This window comes from Epinephelus moara, chromosome 18, assembly GCF_006386435.1.
Source record: "Epinephelus moara isolate mb chromosome 18, YSFRI_EMoa_1.0, whole genome shotgun sequence".
Classification (NCBI taxonomy): domain Eukaryota; kingdom Metazoa; phylum Chordata; class Actinopteri; order Perciformes; family Serranidae; genus Epinephelus; species Epinephelus moara.
In genome coordinates, this window is record NC_065523.1 from 18,535,896 (window position 1) to 18,550,343 (window position 14,448).

General features: G+C 34.8%; 3 protein-coding genes across 4 annotated transcripts in view; 1 reads left to right on the forward strand and 2 right to left on the reverse strand.

Annotated features, from left to right (window-relative positions):
* The window catches only part of galr2b (galanin receptor 2b), a 383,467-nt gene that overhangs the window by 131,743 nt on the left and 237,276 nt on the right, over positions 1 to 14,448 (forward strand). The gene's annotated exons all lie outside the window — the stretch shown is intronic.
* Positions 520 to 6,206, reverse strand: rmi2 (RecQ mediated genome instability 2). The gene is made up of 2 exons (XM_050070055.1): positions 5,823 to 6,206; positions 520 to 2,036 (listed from the first exon to the last, which is right to left on the reverse strand). Exons 1-2 carry the CDS (start codon positions 6,109 to 6,111, stop codon positions 1,885 to 1,887), a joined length of 441 nt encoding a protein of 146 aa, XP_049926012.1. The 5' UTR covers positions 6,112 to 6,206; the 3' UTR covers positions 520 to 1,884.
* On the reverse strand, positions 7,397 to 13,413 carry ubfd1 (ubiquitin family domain containing 1). 2 transcript variants are annotated; one of them, XM_050070052.1, is made up of 8 exons: positions 13,294 to 13,331; positions 13,085 to 13,171; positions 11,067 to 11,339; positions 10,772 to 10,980; positions 10,627 to 10,692; positions 10,373 to 10,478; positions 10,191 to 10,273; positions 7,397 to 7,820 (listed from the first exon to the last, which is right to left on the reverse strand). In XM_050070052.1, exons 2-8 carry the CDS (start codon positions 13,098 to 13,100, stop codon positions 7,710 to 7,712), a joined length of 864 nt encoding a protein of 287 aa, XP_049926009.1. In that variant the 5' UTR covers positions 13,101 to 13,171; positions 13,294 to 13,331; the 3' UTR covers positions 7,397 to 7,709. The 2 variants fall into 2 exon arrangements, with proteins under 2 accessions (XP_049926009.1, XP_049926010.1); XM_050070053.1 differs by lacking the exon at positions 13,085 to 13,171 and having other exon boundaries at positions 13,294 to 13,413.

The following is a 14,448-nucleotide window of genomic DNA, read 5'->3' on the forward strand; positions in this document are numbered from 1 at the left end:
GGCATACTATTATATGACTTTTTGGCCTTTTTATTGCGTACTATACCACTTCACATCCACTTACTCCATATTATCTGTATATAACTTAACATTTTTGCATTTTCAGGTTTTTTNTTTTTCAAGACTTTTGTGACAAACTAAACTCACATTTTTTCTTATGATATTAATTTTTTATGGCATACTATTATATGACTTTATGGCCTTTTTATTGCGTACTATACCACTTCACATCCACTAACTCCATATTATCTGTATATAACTTAACATTTTTGCATTTTCAGGTTTTTTGTTGGCTACAGAAATAAAGACAGCACTTAATATTTTTTTCATATATTTTTTAAATGAAAATAATATACAACAAATTATACAACTTTTTTAAATTACATTTTTATGGCATATTATAAAATTTGCAATTACTTTTTTATGACATGTTATAACATTTTTAATGATATATTGTGTCTTTTTTTTTTTTTTTTTTTCAGGGCACACTATTCCATGACTTTATATGACCTTTCAATGGTATACTGATCATGGATATTTTTATCCAAAACCTTTTTGATGGCATACTACACTATAACTATAAATTTTTGTGACATACTATAAAATTACATTTTTTATGATCGTACATAAGAAATTGTATACAATAGTATAACATTTTTTGTTATGTACGATCTTTTTTTTTTTTTTTTAAATGAAATAATGACCTTTTAATGATGTTTTCATGAAATAGCTTGTATGCCTTGACATTTTTTATGGCCTACTATGTTATGTAATTGTTAATGACATTTTTTGTGACATACCACAGCAATTTTTTATGATATATCAATTTTTTTTGGTATATTACATTAAGCAGCTCCAATCCCATCTGTATTAAACTTAACATTTTTGCACTGTGATTAGTTATCTGCAAAAATAAAGATGGCACTTAATATTTTGTTCTTGAAAAACAGGGTTTTCTAACAGCACAGCATCTAAACTCAGTTTTCAGTAGAGAAAAGTAGGCAAAGTACTTCAGATGTGACTCACCTTTATTTAATATTTATATAACCATCTGCCATCGTATATCTACTGAGTGCCAGATTATTACAGAGATGACACTAGTGGTATTCTGACAAAACATTTACTATAATGAGGGAATCTTGTGTATTTTTTTTAACCTGGATGCAATTTTTCCACGTTTTTGTGTCTACTGACTAATGGGAACTAAACAAAAATTTTGAAATTGGTCCAGTATATTAACAAGAAGGCTGCAGCTGCCAAATGGGCTGCAATGTCATCAATAATACAGCAATACCGCAATGAAATGTACGTCGTGCTTGTTCTTACCACTGACAGGCTCAGATGATTATAAGTGTGACAGCATCTCTGAAGGACCCATACTGGACCAGTTTCAAAAGTTGTTCCCATTAGTCACTTAGATGTGCAAAAAAAAAGAAAAGAAAAAGAAGGAAAAATATGGTCCAGGTTAAAAAATGCCCTTTCCCTCTAGTGATACATGATGCTCCTAAATCTCCCCACGTGTTAGCAGATCGTCTTCAGACATTATAAGAGGCCTACAGCTCCACTTCTCTTCTATAAAACTCAGACCTCCTTGCAGAAGGATCCAAGTGGAAAGGTGTCTCTTACTTAAGCATCACACTTCACAGCATAAATAGTGGATGCACAAATACAAGCCTGTTTTCTCATGTCGAAGTCTTTGTCACTCTTGCATCACACCTCCCAATCAGAGGCCTGACATCAAGCAGAATCCGCTGTTGAGTCCTGTGAAGCCGTTTTTCCATTTGTCCAGAATCACTTCAATGCTGCATACTCAGCTGCACACACAAGACAAGAGCAGGTCGTTCTGCCACCAGCGAGGCGGCGTCTCCACAAACAGCTCTGCATTCAGGTCAGCATCTGCTGCAGGTCCTCCACCTCCAGCTTCCACATCCGTCTGTGAAGTGCGGCGAGCTCGGAGAGGTCTGCCATCTTCACGGCTCGGATGACTGGCTCCGGGGAGACGGCCTGGATGACACCCATCACCATGACATATTTGCCTGTAGAAACAGCAGCAGGTGGCCAATTGTTCAGTGACAATAGATTCAAGGAAACAAGGATGGTGATATGGGGAAATGTGGCTGACTCATACAGTCATTTTTTAAGAGCTTAATGTTCCTGCTTTAAGCACACAATCTGCAATTGACAGGGCTGGCTATGGAAGACTTACACATGAAATGAATGGTTAGACGACAGACTGCTCGGTGGCCTCAACACTAAATAGTAACATAAAAACCATACAGAATCAGCAGTGGTGAAAGGTAAAAACAATTCATTAAAACAAAAACCCTGCCTTTATTTGGCGAATGACAGTAATGCTTCATATGCAGGAATCCTGAAATTAGATTAAATAATTTTTAAGACCCTTTACATACATTTTAAGACCTCATCGCTGCTTAGAATTCTAACAGGTTACATCAGCGACACACTATAATTTACATTTACTACACACTGATTGTAAGCAGCAGCACAACTAAACCGTATTAGTGTGTGATAACTCCTTCGACTAGTATATCAGTGCAACATTATTCAAATAGACGCAGTGGGAGCAAAGCACAAGAAAAGGAACTGAGTGATTAACCCAGTGCAAGGTTCAAGGTAAGGTAAAATTCATTGTATAGTATGTCATAATATTTATTGTATGTCATATAAAAATTCATAGTTTTGTATGTCCTATAAAATCTCATAGTGTAGTATGTCAAAAATGTCATAGTATAGTATGTCATAAAATGTCATAGTGTAGTTTGTAATAAAAAGGGCACAGTATAGTATGTGATAATCATAGTATTGTATGTCATAAGAAAAGTCACAGTATAGTATGTCATAAAGATGTCATAGTATAGTATGTAATAAAAATTTCATAGTATAATATGTAAAAAAAAAAAAGTCATAATAAAGTGTGTCATAGTATAGTATGTAATAAAAATGTCATAGTATAGTATGTCAAAAAAGTATCATAGTATAATATGTGATGTCATAGTCAAAAAATGTCATAGTATAGTATGTAATAAAAATGTCATAGTAAAGTATGTCAAAAAATGTCATAGTATAGTATGTAATAAAAATGTCATAGTATAGTATGTCAAAAAAAGTATCATAGTATAATATGTGATGTCATAGTCAAAAAATGTCATAGTATAGTATGTAATAAAAATGTCATAGTATAGTATGTCAAAAAAGTATCATAGTATAATATGTGATGTCATAGTCAAAAAATGTCATAGTATAGTATGTAATAAAAATGTCATAGTATAGTATGTCAAAAAAGTATCATAGTATAATATGTGATGTCATAGTCAAAAAATGTCATAGTATAGTATGTAATAAAAATGTCATAGTATAGTATGTCAAAAAAGTATCATAGTATAATATGTGATGTCATAGTCAAAAAATGTCATAGTATAGTATGTAATAAAAATGTCATAGTATAGTATGTCAAAAAAGTATCATAGTATAATATGTGATGTCATAGTCAAAAAATGTCATAGTATAGTATGTAATAAAAATGTCATAGTATAGTATGTCAAAAAAGTATCATAGTATAATATGTGATGTCATAGTCAAAAAATGTCATAGTATAGTATGTAATAAAAATGTCATAGTATAGTATGTCAAAAAAGTATCATAGTATAATATGTGATGTCATAGTCAAAAAATGTCATAGTATAGTATGTAATAAAAATGTCATAGTATAGTATGTCAAAAAAGTATCATAGTATAATATGTGATGTCATAGTCAAAAAATGTCATAGTATAGTATGTAATAAAAATGTCATAGTATAGTATGTCAAAAAAGTATCATAGTATAATATGTGATGTCATAGTCAAAAAATGTCATAGTATAGTATGTAATAAAAATGTCATAGTATAGTATGTCAAAAAAGTATCATAGTATAATATGTGATGTCATAGTCAAAAAATGTCATAGTATAGTATGTAATAAAAATGTCATAGTATAGTATGTCAAAAAAGTATCATAGTATAATATGTGATGTCATAGTCAAAAAATGTCATAGTATAGTATGTAATAAAAATGTCATAGTATAGTATGTCAAAAAAGTATCATAGTATAATATGTGATGTCATAGTCAAAAAATGTCATAGTATAGTATGTAATAAAAATGTCATAGTATAGTATGTCAAAAAAGTATCATAGTATAATATGTGATGTCATAGTCAAAAAATGTCATAGTATAGTATGTAATAAAAATGTCATAGTATAGTATGTCAAAAAAGTATCATAGTATAATATGTGATGTCATAGTCAAAAAATGTCATAGTATAGTATGTAATAAAAATGTCATAGTATAGTATGTCAAAAAAGTATCATAGTATAATATGTGATGTCATAGTCAAAAAATGTCATAGTATAGTATGTAATAAAAATGTCATAGTATAGTATGTCAAAAAAGTATCATAGTATAATATGTGATGTCATAGTCAAAAAATGTCATAGTATAGTATGTAATAAAAATGTCATAGTATAGTATGTCAAAAAAGTATCATAGTATAATATGTGATGTCATAGTCAAAAAATGTCATAGTATAGTATGTAATAAAAATGTCATAGTATAGTATGTCAAAAAAGTATCATAGTATAATATGTGATGTCATAGTCAAAAAATGTCATAGTATAGTATGTAATAAAAATGTCATAGTATAGTATGTCAAAAAAGTATCATAGTATAATATGTGATGTCATAGTCAAAAAATGTCATAGTATAGTATGTAATAAAAATGTCATAGTATAGTATGTCAAAAAAGTATCATAGTATAATATGTGATGTCATAGTCAAAAAATGTCATAGTATAGTATGTAATAAAAATGTCATAGTATAGTATGTCAAAAAAGTATCATAGTATAATATGTGATGTCATAGTCAAAAAATGTCATAGTATAGTATGTAATAAAAATGTCATAGTATAGTATGTCAAAAAAGTATCATAGTATAATATGTGATGTCATAGTCAAAAAATGTCATAGTATAGTATGTAATAAAAATGTCATAGTATAGTATGTCAAAAAAGTATCATAGTATAATATGTGATGTCATAGTCAAAAAATGTCATAGTATAGTATGTAATAAAAATGTCATAGTATAGTATGTCAGAAAATGTCATAGTATAGTATGTAATAAAAATGTCATGGTATGTGACAAAAATGTCATAGTATAGTATGTCAGAAAATGTCATAGTATAGTATGTAATAAAATGTCATAGTATAGTATGTCAAAAACTGTCACAGTATGTGATAAAAATATAGTATAGTATGTCAAATAATGTCATAAAATAGTATGTGATAAAATGTCATAGTATGTGATAAAAATGTCATAGTATAGTATGTCAAAAAAGTATCATAGTATAGTATGTGATAAAAATGTCATAGTATGGTATGTAATAAAAATGTCATGGTATGTCAGAAAATATCATAGTATAGTATGTGATAAAAATGTCATAGTATAGTATGTCAAAAAAGCCATAATAAAATATGTAAAAAATGTCATAGTATAGTATGTCATAAAAATGCCATATAGTATGAAATAAAAATGTGAAAGAAAATAAAAAGAAAATAAAAATGTCATAGTATAGTATAGTATGTAAAGTCATAGTCATTGGCCTGCGCCCCCGGGGTAGTTGCTACTCTTTGCCTAAAAGTACAGCAGTTTTAAATAATTTAATGAACTCTGGTTTGGTGTATTTCTATAGAAAGGTAGAACACATGTATATAAACATAAAATCATTGCAGTCCTTTTAGGGTTTACTGACGATTCACAAAACAAATTTACCTTGGGACAAACATGGTTTTCCTTTGGGGATGTTGTTGACACCTTGAACAGCAAACGTCCCCGTCTCATCCATCAGCAGCACGGTGTTTCTGTCCAGCTGGACATCCATTACAGTCCCCTGCATCCACACCAGTGACACCAGCAGAGTGCGAACCCTGCCCAGTTTGATCACAAACCCATCCCCGCTGTCGGCGGTCCCCCGGCTCTCTGCTGTCCTCAGCTGACCGGACAGCACTTTCACCGGCGGTGGGCGCTCCCTATCTCCGGCTGTGTTGCCTGTTTTGTTCATTACCGACTGCTGCTGTCATTTACAGGTGGTTTAAGGGGCAAAATGTTTGTATTAACCGCGTCCCGCCAGGACAGGGATATATACCGGAACTTGTGGACGTATCTTTCCGGAAGCAACAACTTCAGTTCCGGTGTGGAATCCTTCAGAGTAAAAGCATCACCACAGTCTGTCAAAAAACACCTTAGAGATGCCGAATGTGTACCTCCTTTTTGAGATAAACAAATCAGTCAGGAGTTGTTTTTGATAAGTTGGGCATTAAAAATCTTATTATTATTAAACCGTTTTTGTGTTTTCTCTTTTAAACTCTTTCCAAGTATAACACTTAATTTAAACGATCACAAGAGCTGCAACCCGTGGTTTCACGTTGAATTATTTTGTCTTTTATTAGATTTGGACTTCAGTGCATTTCTTTTTATTAAAATCTATTTATTTATTAAAAACTCTCAACAGTGAACTGCAGATTAAAAGGATAAATGACTACTGTTGAAACACTAGTAGGGAGCACAAACATCCTTTCACTTTGATGAACACTGCTGAGATAAATACCGCTCTAAAAATAACTGCACAGGCAAGTTGTGCCACTCATTAAAAAACACTGAGTTGCTTTTAAGCATGCCTTCATGTATTAAAACACAGGGTTGTTTATCTATCTGTCATGCTGTCTCATAATACACCAATTAACCCTGCAAGTCATGAAATAATTGTGATACAGGGCTTTATCACATTCGTTTTACTTACACCAGTGATAACCAAGGAAATAAAAGTTTGAAATAGTAGCCTAATATGGATTTTTTCTACAGCCAGTGTTATTTCCTCAGTTAAGAGGTGTTCTGCTGAATAAAGCACTTTGTGGGATACATTGGAACACAGTGCTGGCCATCATACTTACAGCTATGTTTAATATAAGCCAAACACCACATATCACAGCAGGCTGGAGGGCCCTGTAAACACAGAGAAACCCTGCAGGAAAACATGCTGCAGTGTGCAAGGAGCTGCTACTTGGGAGATTTATTTTCCAGCATGACAACAACCCTTTAAAGGCCAATAATAAAGTTCTAGGATGGCCAGGCCCAGACCATAATCTAATCCACAATTTAGGGCAGGACCTGTGTGCTGTTCACTGGATGAGAGTTTTGTAGAGACTGGGAAGACCTGCATTGTTCAAACATGCAAAACTTTGGTTCCTAACACAAAGTAATTAAATAAGAAACCAAATGTAGTAATGTTACATTTGTAAGGATGCAAAACTGAAACCAGAAAAGACAAACAACACTCCCCCAGTGCGTTCATTTCATTAAATAAGTTTTATTTCTTTAAGAATAACTGAAGAAAAGTGTTAGCAATTTCTGTACAATTGTTTCATCATTTTTCCCTTGGATTTGCTGAAAACTTTGAATGATCATCAGGGCTGAGAAATGTTATGCTGCCACATAGTGCACTTTAAACCTAAAAACAATATGATTAGTCCACAGGCAATCCATCCGTTTTCCTCTGAATGTATTCCAAGAAGTTCTTTAAGCCTCGCTGTTGACTCCAGTTTCATTTTTTTTTCATTGGCTCCAACACTCAAACCCAGTTCCGAAAAAAAAAGAGGCACATTAGAAATACTGCCATTTTCCAAGGACTGTGTCTTTGATTGCATCGACAAACTGTGCAGGCACCCAGTAGACCCAATATTGAGACGCTTCCGTTGGACCCAACTGAAAAGCCTACGAGAGGGGGGAGAAAGGTAAGCACATTTAGCGACAGATGCAAATCCACATGACGTGTAGGTATTAAATGAGAGTTAACAATCTAAAAAAAGGTCAGCTGGAATGATGGATGCATGTTTGCAATATAACAATGCTTTTAAAGGAAACAAAATGCTGCCTTTATGAGACCTTTCCATTACAACCTTATTAATTACTCCAAAAGCCATTCTGAAATGCAAAACATAATAACTGAATTACTCTATACTTCCTTCTTTTTAACCTCAAAATTTAAAGTAAACAGGGTGGATCACTATCAATGATGGGCTTACTATTTTATAAGGGAAAAAAGCTTGTTGCCCACTGACATTTAAATCCTCATCTCCTCTTACATCTCCTCCTGAGTGATGCAGGAACATGCTTTGAGCGAGGAGCTGCCACTTTGGCTGTATCAAGACAGCTAAATTGTACAGGAATAAACTCCCACACGTTTTTATTGGCGACACAGTACGATCTCGCCAATCTACGTGTTCAGACAGTGGGAGGTGGAAGTAAACCGCAGCAACAAGGAAGCAAGAAAATATGGAAATTCCCTCAAATTGCCACTCACACAGTAGCTTAGATTTTAAATACTGATAGTCATTTTTGCTTAAACGCACTTGTGGCCCACTGCTGTGACACTTACAGCATTATACAGCCAGTTTGTACTAAATTTAAATGTATCAGATTAGATATCTGGTCTTGTTTACTTCACACTCAAACTATCAAGGTCAAATCCACAGTCAGTTATTTGGCTGAAAGAGTCATCAACTCATCATACCGAGCTCCATGAGACCACCCGATTCAATTAAGTTACTTGTTCTGGGGTTTTCATCTCACTGACAAAGAAGAACACAAGTGCCTTCAGACAAAAAGGTCAATCTAGAGAAAGCACTGACATTTCCCACTCCATTGCAGAGCCCAAAACAGCAAACGACGACCCCCATCACTCTGATGCACACATATTACAGTGACTTCAGTGAGCCGCTCAACCTGCACTGTTCACTAACACAAAAGATCCTTTATAGACAAAGCTTAACCAGTCTAAATATATCATATTGCAACAAACATATCTGCTCTGTCCTTTAGCTGTTCCCTATACACCAAATGGTTATGACGTCATGCTAACAATAATTACTTCCAGGTCAACAACTGCCAATTGTTTCAATTGTGATGTTTAGTAAAATTCGCAAACATTTTAATTTCTGTTGTCATTTTCTGCAATTGTTATGTTCTGACATAAATGGTTAAACACAGAAGTCCAACCTATCCGGTGTTTCTGCTGTGCTTATTTTCTGCACTGTGTTGCTTTGCTACTATCTCTGATAAACCAAATCTGCCAGCACAGAAGCTAAGCAGCGTACTGCTGTGGACGTAATTTAGCCACTTAAGATAATCAATATCTGTGTTAGGGCCGTTTCATAGTCGACGAAAAGGCACGCAGACGCGAACACATTGGCTGCCATGATGCGTGCTTGCGTCTCAAAATTTTGTTGTCCATTTTTTTGATACGCGACGTGTGTAATACCATGCGTTGCCAGCGTGGATGATAATGCAAGCAACGTACTTGAAATTAACCATTTTTTGTTACTCACAGAAGAAGCAGGTATGAAATATGGCGGGCAAGGAGGAAAAACTTTGCAAACCTGTACGGGCACACCCCTATTTATATGACAGTTCTAGTGCCCTGCACTCTAATAAAATAGCAGTACTAGCTAGCTACAGCAGTACTAGCTAGCCAGAATGTACCGGTGACTCTGCTACACCCTATTTCGCGAGCGATGTATTGCATTTCAAGTGTCGCCCGTGTCGCTTGCGTTCAATGTGTTGACTATGAAAGGAAGTGTGTTGCTTGCTCGCATTGCGTGTGTCGTACACCATATTTAGAATACTTCCTTTACATTACCTTACACAGTAACCAATCAATGACCAACAACTCCAATGCTCTAAAAATGACTGTTTTTGTCGATGGAGTCTGGTGGCTTTGAGACAGCGGCTTTAGTTCCCTGTCAGAAAAGGCTGTCTGACAGCAAGGTAAAGCATGAATATATTCTAAATAAAGAGTATGCTTAAACTGATATAGATGTTTTTAAGGCAGGCCTTACATTAGGTGGCTAAAAACTAACCAACTGAAGCAGCGTTTGCTCACGGGATGCGGGAGGTTTCTACACAGAAGGTATTGTAAACAAACAATGTGATTCGATCTATGCAAATATCCTAAACCTGTCCTTCTTAATTTTGACTTTGTTCCGTGACCGATGTGCATGATGTGTGTCAGCCTCGCAGCATTTGGCATCATGACTGTTTATAAAACAGTAAGTCTGACATGCAGGAAGCAGCAACAGCACTTACCATCATGTGATAGTCCTCGTGGCCTTCGATGGGTTCAGACACTACGTTTTTAATGGAGCCCATTGGGACTTTCTCCGTTCTCTCTGCAGAGATAAACACACACAAACATGAAGAGAATTTAATCATCAGCATGTTTGTGCTGCGGTGAATTTAGCAAAAAATGAGGCCAGCTGTGATCTCACCCTTTGTTCCGATCCACAACTGATCCTGCTCCAGTTTGAATGTAAGTCTAACTTTTCCTCCGGACTTGTTAAACATTCCGGATAAAGGCACTGTTGGTAATCGTTCCTGTTGGCAGGAAAAAGCAGTTAAGGCTTTGTGTCTCTTGTTAAAATCATATAGTTAAGATACATCTGCAAAAACAGCTTTGAACAGCTGAGGCAATCAACACAAGTCAAACAGAAACAGGGACAGACCTCCCTTAATCTTCTCTCACCTTTGTTCCTTTAATAGATGGCATTATGTCATCTGGTTTACCTTTGTCCAAAACTTTCCTGTGTTGCTGAAATAACAGTGCATTTTTAATATCACAAAACTCCATAAATATTTTACTCGATTATGCAGAATGCCGTTTATCTCACCTTTTGCCTGCATAAAGGTTCCTTCTTGTTCTCTTCAGCTTTAACTTCCTGCTGAATGACCTCTTTGGGTGTATTCACAGCTAATACGTCATTTATTGTAGATCCTACCACCATTATTTTTGCACCATTTGTAATCTTTATTTCACGTAGCGTCTTGTCCTCTGGAAGCAACCCTTTGTACATCACTTTTTGCATTGCAGGTGGAAGACCTAGGAAGACAAAGAATATCAAATTCTTACTCTTTTAAAATCACTCTATACAATTAAGTTGAAGGTAAGCTACTGAGCGCTCTTACCAGTGAGAGAGTGAATCCTCTCTTTTAGTTTGGCTCCGGTGTTATCAACAGGAATTTTCAGATCATACTTATTCTTGTTCCAGATAATCTTCAAGTCCACCGTCTCCTGGTCGCCGTCTACATCGTCGCCATTGCTAATACTAGAGTCCTGAGTTGTGGTGTCTCCTGCAGCTGTCTGAGCCGTGCTTTCTGTGTCACCTTTTTCAGCATCCTCACCCAGTGGTTCAGCTTCTTTTGGCTTTGCCTCGGTTTCCATTATGACCTCTTCACTTCCTGGAAGAGCAAGAAAATACTGATTTGAATCCATTCAGTGAAATTCTAAGTAGCTGCTTAGCACAAAGCTGTTGGTTCTCAGAACAGTATGTCCCACATAAATGGAAATATTCAGAGATACACACGCGGCATGTCTTAGGCCTTGCGATAATCACATTTCAACAGTGTACAGTACATGCCGTCCACACAAGAGCGATATCTATTCGTCTTTGTGTTAAGTAACCACAATAAAATACGGCCAAGTGAAACAAAGTTTCACTTTAGTTTGTGAAACTGAAATTGAAATGTATTCCAGCCTGTAAGTAATGCTACAAACAAAGAGGGCAAAACAACTGATTGATTCATTTTGACAAAACAGCACAGAAGAAAATAATAATACAACATAAAATATTTTCTATCAGCCTGAAAGGTGTAAGCTAAAAACTTAAGCATATTACACCTTCCCCTCTAGCAATACACAACCTGTTTGGTGTAAACACAAACAACACACAAACACAGGCTACTATATTCCTATCATGCTAATTTCAAAATGTTACTTTGATCATGTAAATTAAACTACTTTTTTTTTTTAAAGTGTGCTTTAAGTTTTCAGTTCCTCGCTTTCCATCAATTCACCCATTTAACTGAAATACAATGACTTCATATATTAGTACTTACAAGTGTTTCCTGCAGTGTTTTATACCGGCCTGAATTAATAACCACCTCAACTAAGACATAATGAAACATTACTACTCCTTTATGAAATAAAACAATAAAGCAGCACAATAATTTATATATACTGGGAGACAAAATGTGTCTGGACCTGAAAGGGGGGAGAACCCAGCTTACCTTTTATGTTCTTTACACATCACACACTCCCCTTTAGTCATATTGACAATTACTAATTTTATTTCTGACTGTAAACATTCCTTGTACTATTTTAATATCAGCTAAATCGAGTTAGAGGCTTTAATTTAATAAGCAGGGGATTAGTTGTTTGTTTGTTTTTTTTCTCCAATTCTTGTGGTTCTCTTTTGAAGTACAAAATAGATTATATTTCTTTCATGTGCATTTCCCCATGACGTTACTACCACACAATAAGTTGCATATGAGTTTTAGTGTAACTATGAGTCGACCGTTTATGTAGTCTAACATCAGTTTCGTTTTTTCTGCTCACCCCCTCTCTATCTCTCTCTCGTGGTTTTTCTAGCTCTTTCCATCGCTTATATTTTTCATAAAGGCAGCGACTCTTACTTGTGTGTTGGGTGAGGGGATAAATAAAAGCAAACGACGCCTGAACAGAAACAAACAGACATGGCTTCTGATATAAAATACGTACTCGCAAGACACTGCATCTTGTGATACGGTTGGCCTTACTGGTTACAAAACTGGTATCGTTAACGTACCAAACTGTTTCTTGATACTCCGTCGTTAGCATTAATAAAATATCCACATTTAATTGACTATTTGACAGCAAAAGTTAACCAATTCAAACCCAACACTGGTTAAATATTCTTAAATTAACTTCAGTCCTCATTGAATTTAGCTAAATTTGACTGCTGTTAGCAATCGTTAACGTTAACTTAGCTAACGTTAGCTACAACACTGGGCAACATTTAAAGATAACCGTTACATGAAACGCATATCTACATAACAAGGCATTAATAGCGTCTTAGATTAACATGCCAGTTACAAACATGTGTTACATGATTGACAGTATTCAGGCTCAATGTAAAGAAATATTGCTGTGTTTTCTCAATACCCACCATCCTGGGTCGCCATGATGATTGTGTACAATCTGTTGTAGGTTGAGGCAAAGAGAGTACAGACAGCAGGATGATATCGGATATTAACTAAGAAGAAGTAGACCACAATGAAAGTCGTGTTCAAACGCACATTTACGCGTGACAACAAACTAAACAGAAGAAAAGCAATAATTTTTTCAAAATGGCGCAGAAAATACAGTTTTACTCACCGTTACAACATTCAAACGTTTCTAGTTTCAGTTAACCAGTGGACAGGAAGACGCAATGGAAATACGCATGCGCACTCGAAAATAACTGCAAATAAAGTTTTTGTACAAAAGCAGTTGTAATTATCATTAAGCAAATACTGTGTCGCAATAATGTAGTCAAATGAATTCATACAGCCGAAAAACAAATATTTTAATCATAAAAACTGAAAACACGAACTAATGTCGTGTAGCTACATCCGGGAATTTTCGGCAAACACGGAAGTGAGTGGTACAGAACCTTCTCGCTGTGCTAAGGTTCTCTGTTGTTGTGGCAGCAAGAGCAGACACCGAGAGGTGGCACTTTACTCAGTGGCTATTGGATGAGTTTTTCTTCTTTCTCCTTATTGTATGACGTTTGGGATTTTAAACTATGCATTATCGCCAACTATTGGATTCTGTGAAACATTTCCAACTATGGTAAATTAAAACTGAAACCCCCCTCCTTCTCAAGCCTTGACAGAAACTCCCATCCAGACAGAAAGTCTTTGATGGACATGGTGGAAATTCCCTAAAATAACTTTTAAAAAGACAATCTTACAGTAGCCTACCACATATCACCCCCATACTCTATATCTCTGTGTTGATTTCACTGAAGGATTAGTTTTTATTGACATTACAATAATTTGATTCATGTAGCCTATGCATGATAATTGGATATCAAACTGGCTAACTATTTTTTGTATAAAGGCTACTTAATTGTAGGCTATAAATCTAAAAATTGTGCCACAAAATGTTGACAAATAGACCAAAAAGAATGATCTAATATGCAGGTTGAACAATTTCAGATTAGTTATGGGTTCATATGACCTAAACCTCTCATCTTTTATAACGTTTGAGAACAAAGAATGATTTTTTTTAACTGTCTTTTGCCTGCCGCTTTAAAATACAACACATTTGACTGTTAATATTGCATGCATTTCCTACTTGAACTTTCATGATAATTGTATTTTATTCACCATTGTTTTATGGTTTTCTTCATTAAGTGAGAATTTCAGGCTAGTGATTATAATAACAGATTTGAGTTTTGTCATGAAATTCCCCCTAATTATCAGTCAATTAATGGAAATCACATTGTTTTAATATTGTAATGAAAACTTGCTGAAAGTTACGTCAATG

Excerpts from the sequence above, each read along its gene's own strand:
- rmi2 (XM_050070055.1), bottom strand. The coding sequence starts at position 6,111 with ATGAACAAAACAGGCAACACAGCCGGAGATAGGGAGCGCCCACCGCCG. Across the intron at positions 2,037-5,822 it reads AAAACCATGTTTGTCCCAAG|GCAAATATGTCATGGTGATG; the intron begins GTAAATTTGTTT and ends CTGTTTCTACAG.
- ubfd1 (XM_050070052.1), bottom strand. Across the intron at positions 10,981-11,066 it reads GAGGATTCACTCTCTCACTG|GTCTTCCACCTGCAATGCAA; the intron begins GTAAGAGCGCTC and ends TTGTCTTCCTAG. Across the intron at positions 7,821-10,190 it reads ACGAGGACTATCACATGATG|GCTTTTCAGTTGGGTCCAAC; the intron begins GTAAGTGCTGTT and ends CCCCTCTCGTAG.